The sequence below is a fragment of the Festucalex cinctus genome, chromosome 15 (genome assembly GCF_051991245.1).
Source record: "Festucalex cinctus isolate MCC-2025b chromosome 15, RoL_Fcin_1.0, whole genome shotgun sequence".
NCBI lineage: Eukaryota > Metazoa > Chordata > Actinopteri > Syngnathiformes > Syngnathidae > Festucalex > Festucalex cinctus.
The window spans coordinates 17,190,415-17,213,127 of record NC_135425.1 but is presented as its reverse complement, the minus strand read 5'-3'; the positions used below and the strand labels follow the sequence as shown (position 1 = coordinate 17,213,127).

General features: G+C 37.5%; 1 protein-coding gene across 2 annotated transcripts in view; it reads left to right on the top strand.

The window, feature by feature from the left end:
* The window catches only part of il11ra (interleukin 11 receptor subunit alpha), a 33,415-nt gene extending 10,940 nt beyond the window's left edge, over window positions 1–22,475 (top strand). Inside the window, exons 2-12 of one of the 2 annotated variants that reach the window (XM_077497850.1) lie at window positions 7,175–7,271; window positions 11,071–11,137; window positions 11,385–11,551; window positions 11,979–12,093; window positions 12,227–12,390; window positions 12,922–13,085; window positions 13,200–13,344; window positions 15,061–15,153; window positions 15,934–16,036; window positions 16,994–17,073; window positions 18,901–22,475. In XM_077497850.1, coding sequence (XP_077353976.1) covers window positions 7,175–7,271; window positions 11,071–11,137; window positions 11,385–11,551; window positions 11,979–12,093; window positions 12,227–12,390; window positions 12,922–13,085; window positions 13,200–13,344; window positions 15,061–15,153; window positions 15,934–16,036; window positions 16,994–17,072 — 1,194 coding nt within the window. In that variant the 3' untranslated portion in view covers window position 17,073; window positions 18,901–22,475. Of the gene's footprint in view, window positions 1–7,174; window positions 7,272–11,070; window positions 11,138–11,381; window positions 11,552–11,978; window positions 12,094–12,226; window positions 12,391–12,921; window positions 13,086–13,199; window positions 13,345–15,060; window positions 15,154–15,933; window positions 16,037–16,993; window positions 17,074–18,900 lie in introns of both variants that reach the window. The other variant, XM_077497849.1, reaches the window with a different exon arrangement.
* Window positions 22,476–22,713: the final 238 nt, after the last annotated feature.

Here is a 22,713-nt window from a genome sequence, read left to right as displayed (position 1 = left end):
TGTGATGCCAAGGCAAGTCTTGAGGGAAACATCTGTTTGGCCACTGTTTGTGGTCCTTTGGTTGCCTTGTGTGGGACAGCTGGAACAAAATGTCTTGCCCTGTGTGAATAATATAAAATGCAGACTACATGAAGCTTGTTAACAAGTAAAACAGAAGTTGTCTCATGAAAATTTAAAAAACAAAAAAAAAGGACCAATCTCTATTTATAGCACTGTGTAATGTGGCCAAATTTTATATCCTGTTATTAGACAATTATTTGATAATTGAGCGGTGTGAGGCATTTTTGAGAGAAAAACAAAGCTTGAATAAAATAAAAAAAGACGATTGTTTCATTTCTTTTTGGTCAATTTTGATTATTTGATTGTTGACATAATCGTCACTGGTTGGCTAATCTTGCCAGCTATACCAGTTATTAGCCATTTTTTATTGGGATAACAATATACAGTATAACCCGATCTAGTATTTTCCTTAAAATGACAATTTTCTCACATTTTGTAAAGAAAACACAGTAAGATGACTACAGTACATAATAATTAAAAATAAAATAAAACAAATATCCAGTGGTCACATTCAAAACATGGTTGTACAACCAGTTTTCAAGAAGTGAAATAAAGTGCAACAATTAAAACAAACACACTACGAATGAAGTGCTTCAAGTAACATTTGAGTATGCCTTCTTTCTAAGCAGTAAACATTTTAATAAATGAACTGGTTGGGTTTAGAAACACAAGTTGGTCAACTTGTTCTGAAGGACCTCTTTGACCCGACTGTGATTTCTCAGTCTGATCACTAGGGGAGCCTCGGTTGCTATGTTAATTCTGTGTGCTGAGCTGGATAAAATGAATGAAAAAGAAATACAAGACGATTAGGAGATTACCACACCGACCGACCTTGAATGCCTGCAGCAGGTGTTCCGTAACGTACTGATTCATTTCCATTTTTGGACGTGTGTGCTTGCTATGTAGCTGTTGTATTATTTTCTATTTATGCACTTAATTTTCACTGTAACACAGCTCCAGACAAACTTGTTTAAGTGTTCTGTACCACCTAAGTACTAATTTTGATGTTTGACTTTTCTATGTATTTGCACCGTGGAAGGACGTATCGGTCTGTTTGCGCGAGCTAACCAGCTGCAGCTCGTAGTCCAAATCCATTGCATATTAAATTAATAAATATATAATAAATTTAAACTGTCTAGTATATTGTCGTTTGTTAATTACCTGATCCCTTGCTCATTCTTTTTTTTCTTTTTTTTTTTAATGTAACTGAGCCTACAGATTTTCACCATTCACAGTCAGGCCCGATCTTTCTTGACCCTATGATTTGTAAATGTCTTTTGCAAAACTTTTTTTTTTTAGCAGTGTAATTTTTGACCAGTTAGTCTTCTATTTTTTTTATTGCTGCACTATCTCTATTAGCACCTGGTTCTGTTTACAGTGGCACTGTTGTACTTTAAGCAGCCGACACCTTGCTGCATTCATGATTGTGGTTGAGGGTAACTTGTTTTGCTGTAGGTAGGATTTAACAGTTGCCTCATTGATGATAAGTTGGTTTGACATTCAACCTTTCAGTCCTCACATATTAATGGATAACTTGGTTTCCAAGTTATTTTTATATATACTAATTGAACACTCAAACGTAACAAACTTTTGTTGACATTATGTTTGTGCTTGTTATTGATACTGGAATAAAGTACATTGTTTGGTTTCAAATGTGAGGTTATGCTGTGAGCCAGATAGCAGTCTCCACGTCCGACCCCATGTGTGCATTTTGCATCGTGTGAATATCTGGCATATGGTAACCATCTTACCCTGGCGGCTGAGCTAAAGGAAATTCCAGCATTGTAGAATTTAGGCCAAGATACTGCTGCAGCACTCACTCAGTCACCCCAACAAGCACGCACACACCCGTGCACAGTTTGCACACAAGGCATGTCAGGTTTGTGATACATGTGCCAAGTTAATTCTGAAAAGTGAATTAATTTGAATAACTCAATAACAAGCATCCAGGAGCTCAGTATGCTCAGGTTTCAATAAATGTCATTATTCCAATCTTCTCACTTAGAACATTCCTTATATGATATTAATCTGCGGATTGGCTGAGTGCTATCTCAGTATACACATGGCAGCCATTATTTCTTGTGTGTTTTGTCTTTGCCGTTTGCCACAGATTGCATATGACACAGAAAACTAACTTGATCTATATGCCCTGTTTTTGTACTCTCCCTTCATACATTTGTTTTTCATTTATATCAAGATTTAAATATCTCTGGGCCTCTTAACCAACCACACATTATTTTTTTTAACGTAAGTACATTCACATTATTACAAGCATTTTGCCACTTTAACCCTTTTTTTGTGAAATATATTAACTTTATTTATTGGCTTCAATGCCAACTGCCTACCCTAAAACAAATGTTGAGCTCATTTCACCTAAACATGTATGTATTGTATTTAAAATCAAGGTCTCCATAGTTCAACCAGGAAGCTGAACTTATTACATGTTTTCTTCTTATGCATAAACCACAAGCCACATATTAATCTGTTTTAAAATTGTATCAAAAATACTGACTCATATGCCTCAAATCTAGTGTGCGGAACAGATAAAAGGATATGTTTGTTCTTGTTTGTTCTACTAACTCCGCCACACACAAACGCCTTGCGGATCAAGTCGCTACTAATACAAAATTGTACACTGACAGAAAATTCGACTTATCTCAAAAAACGCACACACACACAAGCAACCACAATGCATTGGAGTGCTTGACATATGGGAGTATAATGCAAACGTACGCGCACGAGTTGTTATCGCATGAAACGGCCAGATGAGTGTGCATGGTTGCCGTAGCAACTTGGATAAACACAAGAGCCATTGTAGCGTTGCCCGTTAACATGGCACATTTTGGCTTGACCCTCAAATCTTGTTGGTTCAGTGCTTGTGGACATTAACACGCACGTGCGAGCACGCACACACACACGCATGGAGTTCGCTGATACCTCAACGGGTCATTTATTTAATCTTGGGCACATGCTCCGTCATTAAGACAGATGAAAACACAATGTCCAGAGAGTTGACAACATTAAACATCAGTCTTCAATAATGTGCAGTACACTAAAGTCCAGTGTGTGTACTTTGTGTTTAATTGTGTGAGTGATGTTGGAAAGCAACTGGAGTGGAAATCTTTTTCCTCCAGTCTTGTATGTAAGCCCCCTCTCAGCCACCTTACTTTTTTCCTATTCTGTCTTTCTCTTCACCCCCTTTCTGTCTTGCTTTTTGCCTCGTAAAGATGACTGAATGTGCAGTGGCATGCAGCAGCGTGAGTGACTCAGGGTGTGGGATTCTATTGCCAGTGCCACAGAGAGTAACAGTTAAAAGCGTGCACTTTTGAATCAGATTAGTCATCGTGCAAGTGTGCATGCAGCTTGTTTTAGCATCCAGTTGTTTTTGTCATTAGCGGAAGATTTAATTTGATCTTTGGGAAGTACATACCAATTTTCTTCTGCCTCTCCGCCACTCTCATTAATATTCAGGCTTTAAGCATGACCTAATACTTGACCTCTGTTACAATTCCTCAGCTTTCATCCTTGGCCTCGTTTCTTGAATTTGTTTCAAAACTATAGTCATTAAGTGTCATATTCTTGTATTATTCTTTTGATCTCCGACTCTCTGTGGAACTTTTGGAGATTAATTATAAATTGTTGCTGTTTTAAGTATTTCTAAGTGGCACTCTAGATTTGTTTAGCATACTTGAGATATAATAGGAATGGATGCATTGAGGTGTCATTCTGGCTACAGAGGTTTTTCCACTGTTCCTTACTGAAGAGAGCCAGAAAAACGTTGAACAATTGGTGCGATTGAGTCACAAAGAAATCTTGCAGTGGGACTTCGCAGCCTGGGGAAAGAACATGTGTTGACATTTGAGGAGTTATAAGTGGTCCTTGACATAGTTGCTCTGCTATCCTTTGAGGTAACGAAAAAGCAGAAAGCCAAGGCCGAATAGACTGATTCATTAAATACGTATACAAACAGAAACAAGAACAGATACCCCCCCCCCCCCCCCCATTATGTAAATCTTAACAATATAACCACAGACTTGCTTCCCTGAGATTATAGAACATGTAAGTCAATAAAAACAATGTCATGAAATGATTTATATACAGGAAGTAATGTATAAAATTTAGTACAAAAGACATTTTACTGCATTAGGTTTCTCGTCTTGTCCTAACATTATATAATAGAATTGTGAAACTTAGTAGAACAAGGGGCTGCCACAGGTGTGATTACTGACTGTTTAGCACTTAAAAGCACTTAAAATTATGCACAAATTATCACATCATGGAGCGAGTGCTTCAGCCTGCATCGAGATGCAGATTGAATTAGTAATAAACCCTTTGAATTAATATTGAAATGTAATATAGCATGAGAGTCCCACTTTTAAGCTTTAACTTATTGGTTATGATGTTGAAAGTGCTAAAAGTAATAACTGATTAAATTTGACTTCTGAGAACGTATGAGGGTGAGTGGATGAGCCATTACCGGTCATTTAAAAAATCCCGTTTGAAACTGTCAACTGGTGGTGTCGACATTGTTTGTTCTCCCCTAAAAGCAGATATAATAATGCACAATTATTTAGATATATAAATAAGCATCTGACTGGCACTCTGTCTGAAATTCTTAATTGGATATGTTTGTAATCTGAATCCGTATTTGACCTTTAATGCTACTTTGCTTGCAGATTTGTGTGGTTAATAGAAGTGTTTTTATGGTTTGGCTCTTGCTTTGGGCTTGGTTATGTGTTGACTCCTCAAAGTAGTGTAGATGCTAATCAGTGTACGGAATACATGCCTGTGAAATATCCACAACTACTGGGCGAGTGCATTGCAATTGTTAGTTCCCATCTTGGTTTTGGCAGACCACAGTGCAATTTTCAGTCGGCAATCCAACAGTGAAAGATTTTCCACTAGTTTAACAACTGCAAGTGGTGTCATTTTTCTTGCAAAGAAAAAAAAGACCTTATTTTTTATAACTGGGTTGGCCGCCCATATGCACTACGAACTATATGATAATTTCCACTTTAAATATATCTGTATGAAGCTTTTTGTAGATTAACACTATGATTAGTAATCAATTGACAATTCTTATGCAATACGTTTGAATACGAATGAGCACGGGAGTGTTCCAGCTGCGTGTCGGACGTTCCACATTTCTCGAGGCTCTCAAGCAAGGTGGCATGGCTGGAAGAGGAGAAGGAATGTAAACACTTGAAAATGTGAATTTGCTGACTACGCTGTGAGAGGTTACACGGCCAAAGTGATGAATGTAACGCTACTATGCCAGACCATGGCACCGCAATGCAAATATCTCAATTCATGCAGTTTTCATAACTGTTGTGCTTTTCTGAAATTCGATTTTTAGAGCTACAGTGAGTTGTAAATTGGAAATAAAAGTTGTACTCTTTTCATAGAATTCTCTCTTGAATGCAAGTTGCTGCATGAGTATTTAGGTTTCTGCAGTCTTAGATGTTATTATGGTTACTTTTATACTTTGCTAGTTATTTTCAAAAGTGTTAGATTATTCTAGCCCTCTCTTGGTTCTTCGCCACTAAACTCACCCAAGCATAATGGCTTGTTGACCTTTCTTTATGCACTAGCTGCAATAGAAAAGTTGTGCCGATTTTATTTTGTAATGGCAGCCAGTGCAAGTAAAACGCATTATTCCCACTTTCATGTTAAAGTTATTCTTAAATAATGGACCAGGGAATATTTTGCTGATCTTTTGGAAAGATTTTATAAGGATTTACCATAAACGTTCTGAAAATATGTCCTGACATAAAATACATATGGTTTCAGTTGCATATTTAGGTTTAATAGGATAGTGGTCTTCTGTCCTTGGAGGAAGGCTGTCTTCTATTTTGATGGTGTTATGTTTCTTCAAGTCAAAAGTCCTCGCCCCATTGGACTAAAACTGTCAAATCATCATCTTTTTAAAATGTAACTCTCAACAATTAACGTCCATTTATTTCAGCACCTTTTTGTGACCAATGATTAGCTTCTGGCAGGTCCACTGCCATTACATGAGCCAACCTTGTGCTGATGAAAGTCTGCTGATATTTATTTTATCATTTAAAAACGGATATGTTTAGCTGAGCATTTTGTGTGCCAAAAATTGAAACGGCAGTGCAGTTAGTCATCCTGAGATATTTGCAAAAAATGTCATCTTGACAAATAAACCATTGTGGTATGAGAGCATAATATAACTTCCCTTGATTGAATCCTGTTGCGTGTTTTGGAAACAATATTTTTGAAGGAGAAAAAAAAAGTCCTCATTAAATGTTTTGTTTTTAAATATTGCAATTTTGAGTCTTGCGTAATTGTTGAGTAACATTTACTAAAACAATGCAAGTCTTGTAATACGGTACTGCAGTGGAAGTTGGGAATTTGAGTGCCGCTGAATGTTAAGAATGAATGTCATACAAGCTCATTTAATCAAAGAATAACCTGGATACATTTCTTTTTATGTGTTTATTTGTTGACCAGGTTAACGACATGTTATTTTGTTTTTACATTTGACTGCAACTTAACGTTTTAAACTTGTATGATATGATATGATATGATATATGATTTGTATTTCAATTCTAGCATAGATGATGATGGTGGACAAGTCTCCTTTATTCTATTTTGAAATATTATAATTATTATACTATACAGTAGTCTTAGACTGACGTTTGTTTGTTTTTTTTGTTTTTTTGGGGGGTTTTTTTAGCAGTCAAGGAGGCCAATAATCAATATTTGGAGCTAATATTAATTTACAGTAAAAGGGAAAATATTGGTGTAAATATATAAAAAAAAAAAGAAAAAACAACTGTTGAAATGCTATGAAGCATTTGTTTGTTAAAATAACTTCAAATTTGCCACATTGAAGGTTTTTCTTTTTAATTTCCATATAAAGTATTTAGATTATAGAGAACTTTATTTAAATATTCAAATGAAAAGATCAAATTAAATGGTAATGCATAGTAGAAAATAATCTTATGTTGTATTTTGTGCGGAATTTCAAATTTCCAGACTCAAAAATAGTAGCCAAGATCCTTATATACAAACCCACGGATAAACTTGTTAGTCTTTTTTCCTCCTTTCCTCCCTCCTCATGATTATACCGTGTGTGTCTTTCCAGATGCCAGGTCTTTTGTCCAGTCCTGGGAGTCTGACAGTCATCTGGTTTTTATCTTGGTCACTGTGTCTCAGTGGTGCTCAGATTTGGACCAATGAAGGTAACACACACTTATAGTACATGTCCGTCTCCCCTTATCACAAGGACCTATTTAAAAACAATTTGCAAAGGCATACACGAACCTTCTGCTTCTACACTATATAACTCACATCAAAAGAGCGAGTTTTGGATTTTGAGTGCTTGAAGTTGAACCATCTCTGTTAAAGAAACTGCTGGGGAGAAAAAGAGGGAGGAAACACATCACTTTTAGAATAAAATAACTGGTTATACTGTGTATGTTTTGTCTTTTGGGAAAACACCATAAAACACTGACAATTCTAAAGAAAAACATTTTTCATCATCTTGTACGACTACAGTTTTGTTCACTTTTATGGTTTTCTTTTCCGAACATTTTTAGTCCGTTTTAAATTCAGATTTTTCTTCAGTTGGCACTTGACAATAATTCTATTGTTGATGTGTTTTTCCTGTCCCAGTCTCTTGGTAATCTGGTTTTCAGAAATTGTCATGGCACATCTTTCTTTCTTACCGAGACATTTTCTCCCTTTTCTTAATGTCTCTCCAATGTTTTTCCTCTCTGTGTCTGTTATCTGAGCCAAGTTGAGGTTAAATTATTCATTTCATTAATAAGAATATTGGCCCTTTAGCCTTTTGAGTAAAACTGTCACTTTTTTTTTCCCTTTCCCGTAACCCTACACAACTCCTTTTTTATTTTTTGGCGCGTACTGAGTTTTCTTGAACTGATTTCAAACAAAGAAAGACGTGCAGTTTGTGTGAAGGTTTATTTGTGTATGTGGAGGCTTGCACTTAAACGCATATGCGTGCGGTTTTGTGTGTGTATATATATGTGTGGGTACTTGTGCATGTGCTGTGGCCCTTTTGCCGGAGGCAAAATCAGATATGAGTGGAACGCTGCGGGTTAGGGGAATAATGTGCTTGACTGCCAATAAAACATGAATACACACATTCAAACCAGCCAGCGCTGCACTACACTGACGATTACGCACAATCATACATACACACATGCACATACACAAAAACAAAGTGCATTATATCAGGGTATAAGCACACATAAATCTTGATTAAAGTAGAAATCAACGTTAAACATTTCTTGTTATATGTAACCTCACAAGTCTAAACATGACATTCTGATTAATATAACATTTGTGGAATATGAGTTAGGAAGCAAAATCCAGCCATTTTTATCCACCTCAGAGGGCGGCCATTTTGTCACTTGCTGTGACTGACAATGACATCACAGTTGCTCAGGGCTCAGGTAACAACCAATCACAGTGCAGCTTAGAAAACAGGTGAGCTGTGATTGGCCGTTGCCTGAGCAACTTTGATGTCATCTTAAAGGTGTATTCAAGGATCTTCTCAAAAAATAGAAGCCAAACGTCCGTTTGTCACTTTTTGACTTCCCCTTTAAGCGCCGAGAGGCATCAACTAAAAACTACATTAGAATATCACTCGGAAATAAGCATATCTAAAGCAGATAACGAGAAGAAGAAAGAGACTTAAAAATACAACAAATAGAATGCTTTCCTGAAGTTTTCTACCTTACAAAGCTTGCAAAGCGCATTACATTTTGACTAGTCGCTCACCAACTGATAGCACAGCATGAGGAACAACTCGATCGTCGGTATCTTGCTCAAGGCTACTTCGACATCGTCATACTGGCCTGGAATCAAACCCACAACCTCAAGGATTGCAAGACCACCACTTTTACCACTGATCCACGCCACACCACGATTGTTTGGCTGTCACGTTTAGATCAAAATGGATAAGTCGGAGATGCCTGAAGAAAAACACGAAACTGAAACTCAGGCCAAATTGTGAGTTACCAGTAATAAAAAGCCTGCAGTGGGCGCAGAGGTTGTGAATTAATTAAAGTTTATGTGCTTAGCCTTATGCTGCCTGTCAAATATTTTTCCACTTGAGATGTGCTGTAAAAGCCAACTTTCATATCATGTGGCAATCTAAACACACTTTATACTGAAGATATCATATCCTCTTGGCAAATTACAAAATTCAACACAAATATTTATTCAGGTATACACTGCTGTTAGTTTTACATCAGATTTGCTTACCATCCAATTGAATGTGTACTGTAATATATTTGGTATAAATATTATGGCCATGTAAGTGGGAACTTTTTCACTTATTCTGCATATATTCAGTGACCTATCAACTGTAACTACAATATTTTAGAGGAAGTGTTGTTGGATAACTCAAAACTGAGGCTGTTCCATTGCTAAATGCCAGTGAGGGTGAGTGTGAAAAATACTGTTTGTGATTTAGGGCAGACATAATTCAATTACCTTGCATGCTGTGCCGAGTTTTTATTATTCAGTTCAAATGGCCTCCAAGTTGGACCTAATTATATGCCAATGGAAATCCTACCTCTGCTTGAGTCTAGACACAAACTCAGAAATCGTGTCAAACCTGGACACCAAACAGTCTGCTGTGTTTTGTCTGTCCTAAATAATGAAGACAGACATTGATTCTCAGTGCGACCTGAATTGCTTCTGGTAATATTACCTTTTTTTTCTTTTTTCAAATTGCTATCTAATAAAAAAATAAATAAAATGAAAAAAACCTGATGTATATGTTTTTGTGCCCAACTAATGGCAGTGTGTTTTATGTTCCACCTTTCTGTCACAAGCCATGAACAGGATGTTTAAGCTTTTATTGTGACAATCAATGACCAATAAACATTTGTTCAAAGGCTTACAGTATCTGTAGTTTACAGTAAATTGTGGTCAAAATAATGAGCATTTGTTACTGGGAACTTTCTTCTTCAAGGGCATACTTAAATGATCTCTACATTAGAGAGAGACCGATTGTCGGCCGGGCCGTGCCGATATTTATTTTACTGCAAATGAATATCGGCTTGAAATATCGGTTGTAGGCCTCCTTGACTACTAATAATCTGTATCGGTATCTGCCTTGAAAAAAAAACATCGGTCTATCACTCATTTGCACAAGTGTCATTGTATCATAATTACCGCACTACTTGGTGCGCCATTTTAAATCAGGCAGATTATTGAACAGCTAAGGGTCCTAAAGTATTTAGTCCGTTGGCCATGTGCGGCGGTATTTGCGGCAGTTACGACCGTGTGCACATACTATAATGTCAGGAAAATGTGCTTTTTGTCATTGACGAAATGCATATTTCGCAAATGAATGACAGATTGACTGTTATAATTTGGTTCAGCTTGAGATATTGACGGATTGATGACGGAAGGGCGGCCCAACTGTTAACAATTAACGATTGACAAGACGCTCAAAATTCATTGATTTGCCCACCTTTGGGCCCGATACTGATACTAGGTACCGATACACGCCCATCCCTAGTTATGTCCTGAGAATGTTCCTTTTGTTAGAGTTAAAGTCAGCTTTATTCATATCACCTTATCATACAACTGCAACTTGTGAGTGGCTCAAACTACCAAAGAAAAAATTATTTGTCTGTTTTTTAACATACTTGGCCATTAAAATTATCCAGACTCTGATTTAATGTTATTTTAATGACAGTTTATTATTGTACAATGGCGGCCTTTTTGATCCTGATGAATGGACTTTTAATGATTACACAGATAAACTTTCAGAGAAGCTGAAACACTCATAACTATTTAATTGCAAACAAATAAGTCAAAGTCGGTTCAGTTTGGTGCCTGAAGGACCACTAACCTTCTTTGGTCATGTTATTGTGTCCCTCCTGTAAACTGTGACACATACATCACACTAATGCAGACCACGCCGCCACAAAATATGACTGCTTGCAGGTCCGCCAGACAAGCAGCGTGCTTTAATGTTTTATGTGGCGTCTGTGTTTGCAGTTTCGGACGTGCAGTACGAGCGCTTGGACTCTAATGTGACGCTGGCATGTGGGAAGTCACAAATTAAGTAAGGAATTTAAATCTTGCCTTTGTGCCATCATGTTTGCATTTCTGTTTTATAACTGGCAGGTTGGTATGCATGCACGATTATTTGCTATTGTTACAGGATCAGTAAATCAGTTTGGAAAGCTACCAGGTGAAATTGTGTTGTTGTAGAACTTTTTTGTAAATTTAATTCTCACAGTCCAGTTTGGAGAGAAAGTACTGCTGATGCCCAAAGTCTTCCCAAGCTTAATAACATGTTCACCCAGTAGAATACCAGTGGCGTGGCATCTCGACGACAGCCGAGTGTTACCATGGCACAAAGTAACATCAGACGGATCGTTAGTCCTGCTGCACGTCAACCTTTCAGCGCAGGGCAACTACAGCTGCTATGACAACCAGGGACTCCTCCTTCACTCCATCATACTCAGACTGGGCCGTGAGTGTTAACTCGTCTGCGTCACAAGGTCTCATTTAGAAAGGAGTGCACTTAAGTTTGGCAGTCCTTCTACACATGTACACTGTGCACTTTTATGTAACAAACAACATTTCTCTTCATCTTTTAATTCTCTCTCAATTTTTAAAGCTTGGTTATGTCATTGAAAATGGTAATTTCACTCTTGCCACTGGTCCTTGAAGAAAACACGAGTTATTTCCACCTCAATGGCAAAGACTCCACTTCCTGTGACTGTCTCTAAAAGGAAATGGCTCCCTAAATGGTCTTCCTTCTGAAGGAGAGGGTGCCAAATACATACAATTGGTTAACATGGCACAATATATGACGCCTCTACTATTACTTGTTTTATCTCAAGTATAATGCAACTTTAAAATATATAAAGAAATACATGTGACTCTTTTTCTTCCAGATCCCCCCGGGCTGCTTAGCATTTCCTGTCAAGTTCCTAATCACAGTCATGTTCGCTGTTACTGGGTAGAACCAGTGAAGACTTTTCTTCCAGTCGAGTACAACGCCTCCTTCAGGTAAATCACAATTACTGCAACTGAAGTGAGCACTTGGTTGCAATGTTTTTGTTTGAACCCCTATTGAATAAGTGATTTAAAAATAAATAAATAAATAAATTGTCATATCCGCCATGTTTTTATCTTTTTCAAGGGGCACTGGCCAGGAGTGGCAGCCTTGCCTAGTGGATGCAGTCCACAAGTACTGTGATGTAGAGCACCCAGCCTTCTGGCAGACAATCCACACGCTTAGAATCACGGCCACAAACGCCCTTGGATCCGAGACAACGGCTGCCCGGTTTAAGTTAGATATGCTCTGTAAGTACGGAGATTTTTTTTGTCCATCCATTTTCTATAGAACTTTTCAAGTCTTCAGTCAATCTAACCTGTATGTTGTGGATTGTGTGAGGAATCAGAAGTGTCTGGAGAAGAACCCACATCATATATTCACATGCTGCACATAATTACCGTGTTTTCACTTCATCACTGCGTTTTCAAGTCCATTATATGTGTATTTGCCTTGTTTTTCACCTCTACATTCATCATTTTACAGTGGTTATGAATGTGTACTCATTTTAACTAAATGCTTAATTGATATGGGTTAGGTGAGGCATCTACAGTGGAAGCTCTAGCTTGCATTGTGACATTGCGATGCAATTACAGTAGCACCATTCAATTTGCTTTTGCTGCTTTTATTTCAAAGAGCCTTTTTGACTAAAAGCTTTTTTTGGTGCATTTATTGAGAAAACAGATGTGTCATTGACGTGTAAAAACAAACCAAACGTAGAGATTCCTAGTAAAGTCGTTAGCTTATCCAAAGTCTAATTTGTTTGTTGTCTGTTTCTTCAGTGAAACCTGACCCTCCAGAGTCAGTGTTGGTAAATAACGAGGAAGGCTTTCCAACAAGGCTGATTATCTCGTGGAACAGTCCCTCCTCTTGGCCCCTAGATGATGCTTTCCCTCTCATGTTTCACATAAGATACAGGCCACATGGATCACAATACTGGTCAGAGGTTAGTACATGGCCATGTGTGTTTACATTCTATTCAGATTGTTGAATTTCACACACGTCTTAAGAGTACTTCCAGTGATCTTAATTTGCTGTCCTTTGTTTATCCCTACATCAGGTTTACTCTGAGGAGAGTCCATTGGTGGTATTTGACGCCTTGGCTGGCCATCCTCACCAGGTTCAAGTCCGAGCGAGGGATGAGCTGGACGCCTACAGCCAGTGGAGTGACTGGAGTCCACTGCACAACGGTCAGCCCTGGGAAGGTAAGAAAAGAGATCAGACATTGCCTTTATTGCAAGCAAATTGCAGCGAGTGCAACATGTACAAGTGTCAAAAAGAAAATTCTGGGAAACTTTTTTTTTTCTCCAGTCATTAAGGTAAAAAAGTGACATTCATATTTGTGACTCTAAAGTGTCTGCATGTTGCATGCCGCAATTTTAACAAGTTTATTTACAATCAAAGGGGTGTTAAACACACCTCTGTTTACATGTGAGCACTATGTTTACAGCGTCACACGTGGTGCAGAATTAAACAAAGTAAAAACAGAGCAGGGCGGGATTCAGATGGCCTTGAAGAAAACATTTGACAGAGAAACCTTGACTGTGAAACCTTGTTTGAGAGAGCAAGGCTGGATGCATGGAAGTATCCTTGAACACATGGAAGAACAGCTTCCATGGAAGTAAGCTTGCATGGCAGAGTAGGGGTGGGAAACCTCGATGTGCTGAGAGAAACCTCTGCTAGGGTACCTCGACGTACTGACAAAGGTGTCATTCAGTAACTCTCTCTGGCAATGCACCATTTTATATGACTGGATATAAGCCTATACTGTATGATTAAAAAAAGACAAAATAAAAAATGTGACTAATACCGGACCATAGCAAGACTAAACAAGCTAAGAGTGGCTAATATGCCATCATCTAACATTATCATCATAAGGAACAAGAGTGGCTAACCAACTAAGAGTTGCTAAAACTTTATCATGATGAGGGACATAGTAACTGCATAAGACAAGCTAAAATATCGTCAAACGTTATCATCGTAAGGAACATAGTCACTGCAAAATACTACACAAACTAAGAGTGACTGAACTGTCATCATATGGGACATAATAACTGCATACGACTAGCCAAACTAAGAGTGGCTAAATATACACCATCATCAAACATCATCATAAAGGACATAGGGTGGTTAACAAACTAAGAATGCCTAAAACAACATCAAACTTTATCATAATAGCGACATAGTACAAGTATGGATAAGACTAGACAAAATAAGAGTGACTAATGCACCATCATCAAATTACTATCATCATCAGGGACATAGTACTGCATAAGACTAGACAAACTTAAAAGTGGCTAAAATATCGTAAAACATCGTACGGAACATAATTGCAAAACACTAGACAAAATAAGGGTGGCTGAACTGTCATATGTGACATAATAACTGCATAAGACTAGACAAACTAAGAGTGGCAAATACACCATCATCAAACATCATCATCATAAGGGTCATAATAACTGCATAGCAACTGAAAACATCAACATCATAACAACCAGCCCAAAAAAGTCCATCAGTCATAACATTAAATTGTAAATGGACTGCATTTTATATAGCGCTTTACACCATATGCAAACAAAGTCATAACATACACCATAGCAAGTTGGGATTTAGTGGAAAAGTTTGTTCTCATGTTGTCCTGATGTTGGAATGATTGAGTGCTTTCACACTGGCTTGGAATGTAATTGAATGGCTTAATGGAGCGTCAAAACTGAATGTTGGTTTGTTTGGCTGATTATTTTTCAGAATGCATGCATGTAATGAAATGAGTTTAGTTGAGGACATTGTGTTAGCAGTGATGCTCAACGTTGTGGACACGTTTCCAGTAATTCCTGTCGAGAACATGTGGGACTCCCGAGTTGAGCAAGCGTTGGTGTCGACAGCAAGTGACATATGTATGTGTTTGTGTGTTGGTCCTGCAGAACCCGCCACATCTGAACCTCCAGAGGATCATTTTCCGGACTATTTTTTTCCCTTCGACACAAAGCCAGAAACCTCCACTTCAAAGTCATTTAGTAAGTCTCTTCAAAAAGATAAATGTGCGGTCATTTGCCATATCAGTTACATTTTTTTTCTGCAATATAATGACATGGCTGACTGTCCATTTGGATTAAACTTGAGTTTTGAACGAGATGAGACTGATCGAAGCACATTTTTGTCGCAGCAGGCAGCCATTGTTACTTGCGCAATAATAAGGCATCATTTACTGTTAGTACAAATGGCTTGTGCTGGGCTGGCTGCCCAAATGACACGTAATACCTGCAAAATGTACCTGTGAGCTGCCATTGCTTTTGATAGTATATGGACAGATAATTGCATGAAAGCTGTTCTATATAGAATACACCTGGCATGCTCTAAACACGCGCTTAAATTTCTAAACACACTCCATTTTGCAAGAATCTCATCTGTGAGTGATTAGACCTTCGAATTGTTTTGCGAACCAGATGCAGTCTCTTTGTGTGTTCTCAGTCAGTCCGCATCAATCAGTCAACTACCACAAGATTTTTTTTTTTTATGTGCGAATTTGCCCTCACTTTGATTTGTATTTGTTTATGTTGCGTGGGCCTCTTTACTCTCAATGTTGTAAATATTAATGTAAAGCAATGAAAGCTTGTTTAGGATGATTGATATCAAAAGTTCATGCGCACACTCACGTGTCACATGACACGGTTATGAATTCTTAAACCACTGTGTTTATTTTACTTTTGACATCTCGTCTCTTCAACCGTCGGTCTTCGGATTCTCATGATCTCTGCGCCTTCTTTTCCCATGAAATTTGTATCTTTCCTTTCCAGAGCCGGCTGTGCAGGATGACGGTAATTTGGGATTGGTGATTCTGCTGGTTTTGTTTGCCGTGGTTATCATAGCCACTGTCCTTTCCCTCATCTTTGTGGTTTGGTAAGACATACTTGCAAGTCACATAGACACAAAAAAACCCATCTATTCTCTCAGTTTGTTTTGTTTGTATAATGTGAATTGTTATCAGGGAGAGATTGTGCCGATACCCCGCCTTATTTAAAGGTATTGTACTCGTAACGATCAGCCACCCTCTTGTGGCCGTTTCACGATCAGGAATGGAAGTTATAAATTAGAAGAATAAAAAATTGCCATTAATTTATGCAATATAAAGAAATTATGCTGGATTGATTAGCAGCCTGGCCAATTATACTCACTGATATTCACCATTTTGACAAATATCAACATCAGCCTTTTTGAAATATCACATGGCCAATGATAGATCAATTTAAAACTGTGTTAACGTAAGGTAACTATTTATTTAAATTTTCAGTTTACTTTATAAGAGATTCTCGCTGCACCTTCTGATTTTGTTTGAAATTAAAACTAAGATAAGTAAAAATGTAACCGTTCAGAGATTTTGAAATGTTGAAAAACTTTTATTTTTTTGTGTAAAAAAAAAAAAAAAAAAGACCCTGAACTTTTTGTACAATTTTATAGCAAAGTCATTGTAAATATTAAAAAAAATCTAAATCTTAAAAGTTGTTCAATAAACATATGCTGAAAAAAACATTTAGGCAAAGTTAAAAGTTAGTTTTTATTTTTTTAAATTACGATGCCCATATTGATCGTTTTAGCTCAAATATCAGCTCCAATTTACTCTTATCATAATTTCCTCTGCTTGACTACTATTAATCAGTATTGACCCTGCAAAAACACATATCGGTCTATTTCTATAAATGGGATATATACCGGTAAGTCTTTGAAATTTTCTGTTAATTGTTTTTGGGGGGGATTTTATGTACTAGTGGTATCAATATTTGGTATACTCTATTGCACTCATATCGATCTGAAAAAAAAAAAACGTTATCAAACATCGTTAATTGTTTTTCTTTGCAGGGTGAGGCACAGGCGGCGTGAACATGTGACTAAACAGGAGCTCACCTCTATGGTCAAAATGAAGTCGATGCCAGTTTGATGTGAGACAACCCCTCTTCCACTTTTTACTGCACTTAGACATGTGGTGACATTTTTTTGGCAAATTAATCAAAACAGTTCTCAGGTGTCATTATAGAAAATCTGTCATGTGCTTTGGTTTAAGGTTAATTGGGCGCTCCGTATTGTCCCTAGGTGTGCTTGTGAGTTTGGATAGTTGTTAGTCTCTGTGTGCCTTGCGTTTGGCTGGCAACCAGTTCAGGGTGTACCCCACCTACTGCCCGTAGCCAGCTGAGATAGGCTCCAGCACCCACCGCGACCCTTGTGAGGAGTAAGCGGTTCAGAAAATGGATGGATGGATAGATGGATGCTTTGGTTTAAATGAATAAACAAGACTCAAACTATGTTCTTTTAAGAGGGGGCATAGTGAAAGCCTGGGAAAAAAATCTCACATACAGCTTTGCGTAACCATGACAACCAGGGATAAAAGTTCTTTGGAGCACTGAGCACCCACATTAGATTAGATTATCATTAGAGTTTTACTCATGGAGACTGAATGCTGAATTGTTTGCTCCATTGTTTGGCCTACCTGCGCTGCAGGAAATTTAGTGCGCTCAGTAGTCCACTTGTTGCTGTTGTGATGGTACGTCGTGTGATCTCTTTATTTATTGTAATCCCTTCATACTTACAATGTTGAGCAAGAAAAAAGTGTTGGGATGAATATGTGCAATATGAATTCAGATAACGGAACATATGGTGTTCCACAGGGTTCAATTCTGGGGCCTTTGTTATATCATTGTTTCATTGCTGCCTCTGGGTTCCATCTTAAGAAGTGGTTGTTTTAAAGTGCTCCATAAATTTACTGAGTTGGGAGTCAGTGTCCCAACTGCATGATTTGCAATGCCATGTTTCTGCAATTTGACTTAAAATTGGAACGGTTTGGATTCATTGTGGTACGGCTCAGTTCAAGGGTATGATTCAATTACTTTTTTTGTCGTTATCTTACATAAATTTAAATGAACATATTAGTACTGTAAATATGCCATTTCCTTCTAAGATATATCTCAGAGAAGAAAAAAGATGATTCAATACGTATTCAATATATTTCAAACTGCAATGATTCTTTTAAATCAAAAACTATTTTCTGTTTTATTACAACCCTAGTATCATGTTATGAGAATAAAAATGGATGCAAATTTAGCATTTTGCAGGCTTGACACAGAGTTGAGCATCTGGTCATATCCAATAACATCACAAAAAGATTTGTTGCTCGCTAGCTTGCTTTTTTTCTTCTATAAAATTTGATAAATATAAGTTGCTTTTACACATGCAGGCTGGCTCCTCCCCCGTTCGTCGTGGTAATAAATAACATGCAAATCACCCTCATCAGCATGAATAAACAATATAATCTCTCTCCCTCACCTTCTTTTATGTGTCGTTGCACATGTTTTGTGAATATGATCACTTCCCACACGTGTGGTTCAGCTTTGCCCGTTTGGGAGATAGTTGTGGATGGCACACATGGCCTCTGTGGCAAAGATAATTATAACTCGAAAGGGAATCCTCTCTTATTCTTAATCCATTTGCAAAGTTTAAAAAAAAAAAGTGTCATAGCTGTGAGGCAAACAAACAAACAAATACATGACTGAATGCAATACATTCCTAGGCTGACTTTATTATTCCCCATATTGACGAAATGCCATCAAATGATACATTTGAGCAAACCCAGTCCATGTGTTGCTATAAAAAAACGCACATGGGCTTGTAAATGTGTCCTCCACTCTGTTATTTACATCTGGCAGTGCTTTACTGATATGATATATGGATGTTTTTAATGTGGCGTCCCTTCTTCGTCCTTCTCCTCCCCTCAGGTTCAAGTCAGACATCATCTCCTCCTCAGCCCGTTCTAGGGCTCCTCTGAAGAGTCGGCCATCGTGACAGCATGCTGACATTCCGTATTCAAAATAATGAACTCGAATCCATTTCAGATCTGTGATGATGCAAAGAAATCCACCCTTGATATGAGTTGTCACGGCGAACGACATTTCCCACAATGCATCTGCAGCACGAGCCTCCTGGAGGATCTTATCTCAACTTTTTTCAACTTTTATCTGGCAGCATTGAAGTGTCGAAGAGGCCTGAAGAAGGGCAGCTGATTGTAAACACGTCATGTATTGTTTATTTTTATGTTGTGTGGTTATGTTCCTTTTTTGTGTGTGTGTGTGTAAATGCCTCTGTAATCATCCATTCACGGAGGGTGCGGTGCATAAGCGGATGTCACACACAACCCGATAAAGGCCTGTTCACAAATCAGCAGCATTATGACAATAACTAAAAGTGCGGGAAAATAACATCTAAATATGTACGGTAATGTTTTAGTCATGATGATTCAGATGAGCTGAGCTTCTTTTATCAAAAACATTAAATGTTTTTGAAACATTGAAATTTTCATCCAGAAATTTGGTGACTGACTGAATTAATAAGTGTTACCCTAAACAGGGTAACATTTAGAATGATGTATTCATTATTATTATTATTATTATTATTATTATTATTATTATTATTATTATTATTATTATCCGGTTTAGAAGTTGATTCATTGACTGATTATTAAAAGCGCAAATTATTTTTAATAAGTAATCCCATATCCTACTGTGGGGTGAACATTAGTGACGCTAGCGAATGCTGATTTCACGTCAGGGTTCACTCAAGGTCACAGTGTTTCCTAAATGTTCTTAAATAGTCTTAATGGTTCTCTAAACAGTGTCAATGGTCTTTCTTGTCGCAAGGAAAATTGTTCGCAAGGAAATTTCCTTGCGACAAGAAAGACCATGAAGACTGTTTAGAGAACCAATAAAACTGAACTTAGAACATTTAGGAACATTTAGGAACATTTAGAAGACGTTGCAACCTTGAAAGAACACTGAAGTGAAATCAACATTTGCTAGCATCACAAATGTTTACCCCGCACTGCCATTTTGGGGTGTGGTGGGGGGGAGTGGATTGAAATTGAAACTTTTTTCTTAAAGTCTGTTTCACTGATTAATACAAATAAAAATAATAATAATATAATCAAAAATTTCCGCCTCTAAACTGTTACCCAACGTAACATATGCAATGCAATGTAGCAACGTAGAAACCTTCCCTGTTCTTCTCAACAATTCGGAGGCATTACAATGTTTGTTAGCTGTTAAAAAGTAATTTAAATTGCATTACTTTGCGTTTGGATATCGAGAAGAGAGTGACCCCTTGGGAAGCTGCTGCCCTGTAAAAAAAAAATCAAAAAAAAAAATTCACCTTCAGGTCCTAATAGGCTAACGTGGTTGAACAAGGAGCCTGTTCTCATGACAGTTTCGTAGGATTTTGTACAAAATTATGCAACATTTGTGACTTTGCAGATGTATTTTTGAAGTATGAATTTCGAGATTCCATTTCAGTTTTGTTCAGGTTGCTACTAAATTATATGAGAACACATCACGGTTTAAGCAGCTTGCAAGCGCAGCTCATAGCTGGCTTTGACACGGGGTTCTTTTTAAAATGGCGCACAGATGCTCACAGTCGTTGCTTACAAGCGACAGAGCGAGGTTATTTCTTTTTTTTTTTTTCTTTTTTTTTCTTTTTTTTTTTACAAATATGGCGACAGTACGATCAGATATGGCGATCAGAAAACCTACACTACAGAAAATCAAGAGCTTTGGAGAGAAAGACAAAAAAAATGTCAGTTCCTTGTTTGACCTTTTTTATTGTGACCATGTGGTCTGGCAAGATAGCGGTGGATCACGGTGACCATGGTTACCTGACAACAGCCATTCTTTGTCTCTCTGTGCTTGGATCTTTGGTAAACAGTAATGACTCGGCGGTCAGTGCTCATGAAAAGCCCCAAATACCTCAGTTTGTTTCATATTTCTTCTTTCGTATCTCTCATGTGTTTGTGTCCTCGTGATGACAATGTTGTGATCCAAAGCTGTGCAGTCAACAAGCGACTGACTGACTGTGTGCGATGCATCAGGAACACAAGGTGCATAGATGTCAAGCTAGTTGCGGTTTGACGACTGTATGTTCTCTCAAGCTAGCCCCACAGAAAATGCACAGATCCAGTTGAAGCTTTGTTTTTGTGTGTTGTTGTATATCACATGTACGTAACGTACGGGTGAGGATTAGGGCCAGTGAAGAAGGGGAAAAAAAAAAAAAAGGTTGCTGGTATTTCTCACTTTTAGTGACCTAAAATTGACAGGAAGTGACCCAGAAGTGTCCCAAAATCAACAGAAAGTCACCTAATGAACAGGACATGACCCGCAAGTGCCCCAAATTGAACAGGTCAGAATTCTGAGAAAGAAGTACGAGTCCTGAAAACTTTTTTTTTTGGTCTTGTTTTCAATAGCCCTAATCCTCTTCTGTAGTAATGAAACACATTTCCTGACATATATATATACATTTTAGTGTAAGTACATAACCAATTTGGCATAGCACAGGTTTGTTGTGTGTTAATTTTAGCTCATTTGGAAGTCATAGATGTTAAAAAGAATTTGTACTATTTAAAGAATTGAAAAACGTTTTGAAATTCCAGCTAACAGCATCAAAGAAGATTACTGAGGAGAGTCTGTATTTCTGTCCCCAACAATGCGTATTTGTGTCCTGCTCAGTTATACAAAGCTGTTATGGAGACTGATCATTCAAAGCGCTATTCAGTGTCACTACATTTTTTTTTTTTTTTTTTTTTTTTTTTTTTTTTGAGTCATGAGGTCCTTTTTTCTCCCTCACAATCTAAAATAAATAGATAAATGAGCTCTTTTTGATTTAATTTGAAAGATCAATGGGGGAAAGATAATCTTTAAAAATATTTCAATTTTGGTATCCCTGCATTTATCTAAATTATGACCTGCATCTTATGATGGGAAAATGAAGCTTCATGAAGCACGTGATTTTTTTTTTTTTTTTAACTCCTCGAGATGGTGCTCTTGTTTTAAGTATAAAGGCTGGTTTAATGGAAATTGATTACATTTCCACTGCATCTTTAAAACCATGATTGCCATCCAGAAGAGTCAAAACATATCACACGTGCTTCATGAAGCTTCATTTGTCCATCACTACCTGCATCCATTGTTCAAAGTACACTTTTAAAAAAGAAAAACGTAATTAAAACAAACAACACATTTAGGAATATTTTTGTAATACAATTACATTTTCTTTGGGCAAAGTGCAGTATTAGTGATTGTCCATAATTCCATGTGAGCCTCCCCCCCCCACACACCCCATTCTCCTTGTTTCTTGTACAGTATATGATGCCAGGAGCCTGTTGCTTGTACACTCAGGCATCCATCCTCAGATGTACATAGTCTGTGTTTTTTTTCCCCTTCATATGTTTGCCAGATATCAACATAAGCTGTTATTCCTTTCCTGCCCTTGTATGTTTCTGTAAAAAAATAAATACTATTTTATCACATTAGCATCTTTCTTTCTGGATGCTTTCTTCAACTTGTTTCACTAGTGGCGTAGCAATATTCCCCAGGGGCCCCAAGCAAGAAGTGATTGGGTGCCCCGGTGGCCATTTGTAGTATACATAGTACGTCATTTTAAAATTGCGCATTTGTATCTTCAATCAACAATCAACATCAATTGTGCTTCATTCAAGGGGCTTGCTTTGTTTGAGTTTGTTTAACGTTAGAAAGAATCTTAAGTGAGTA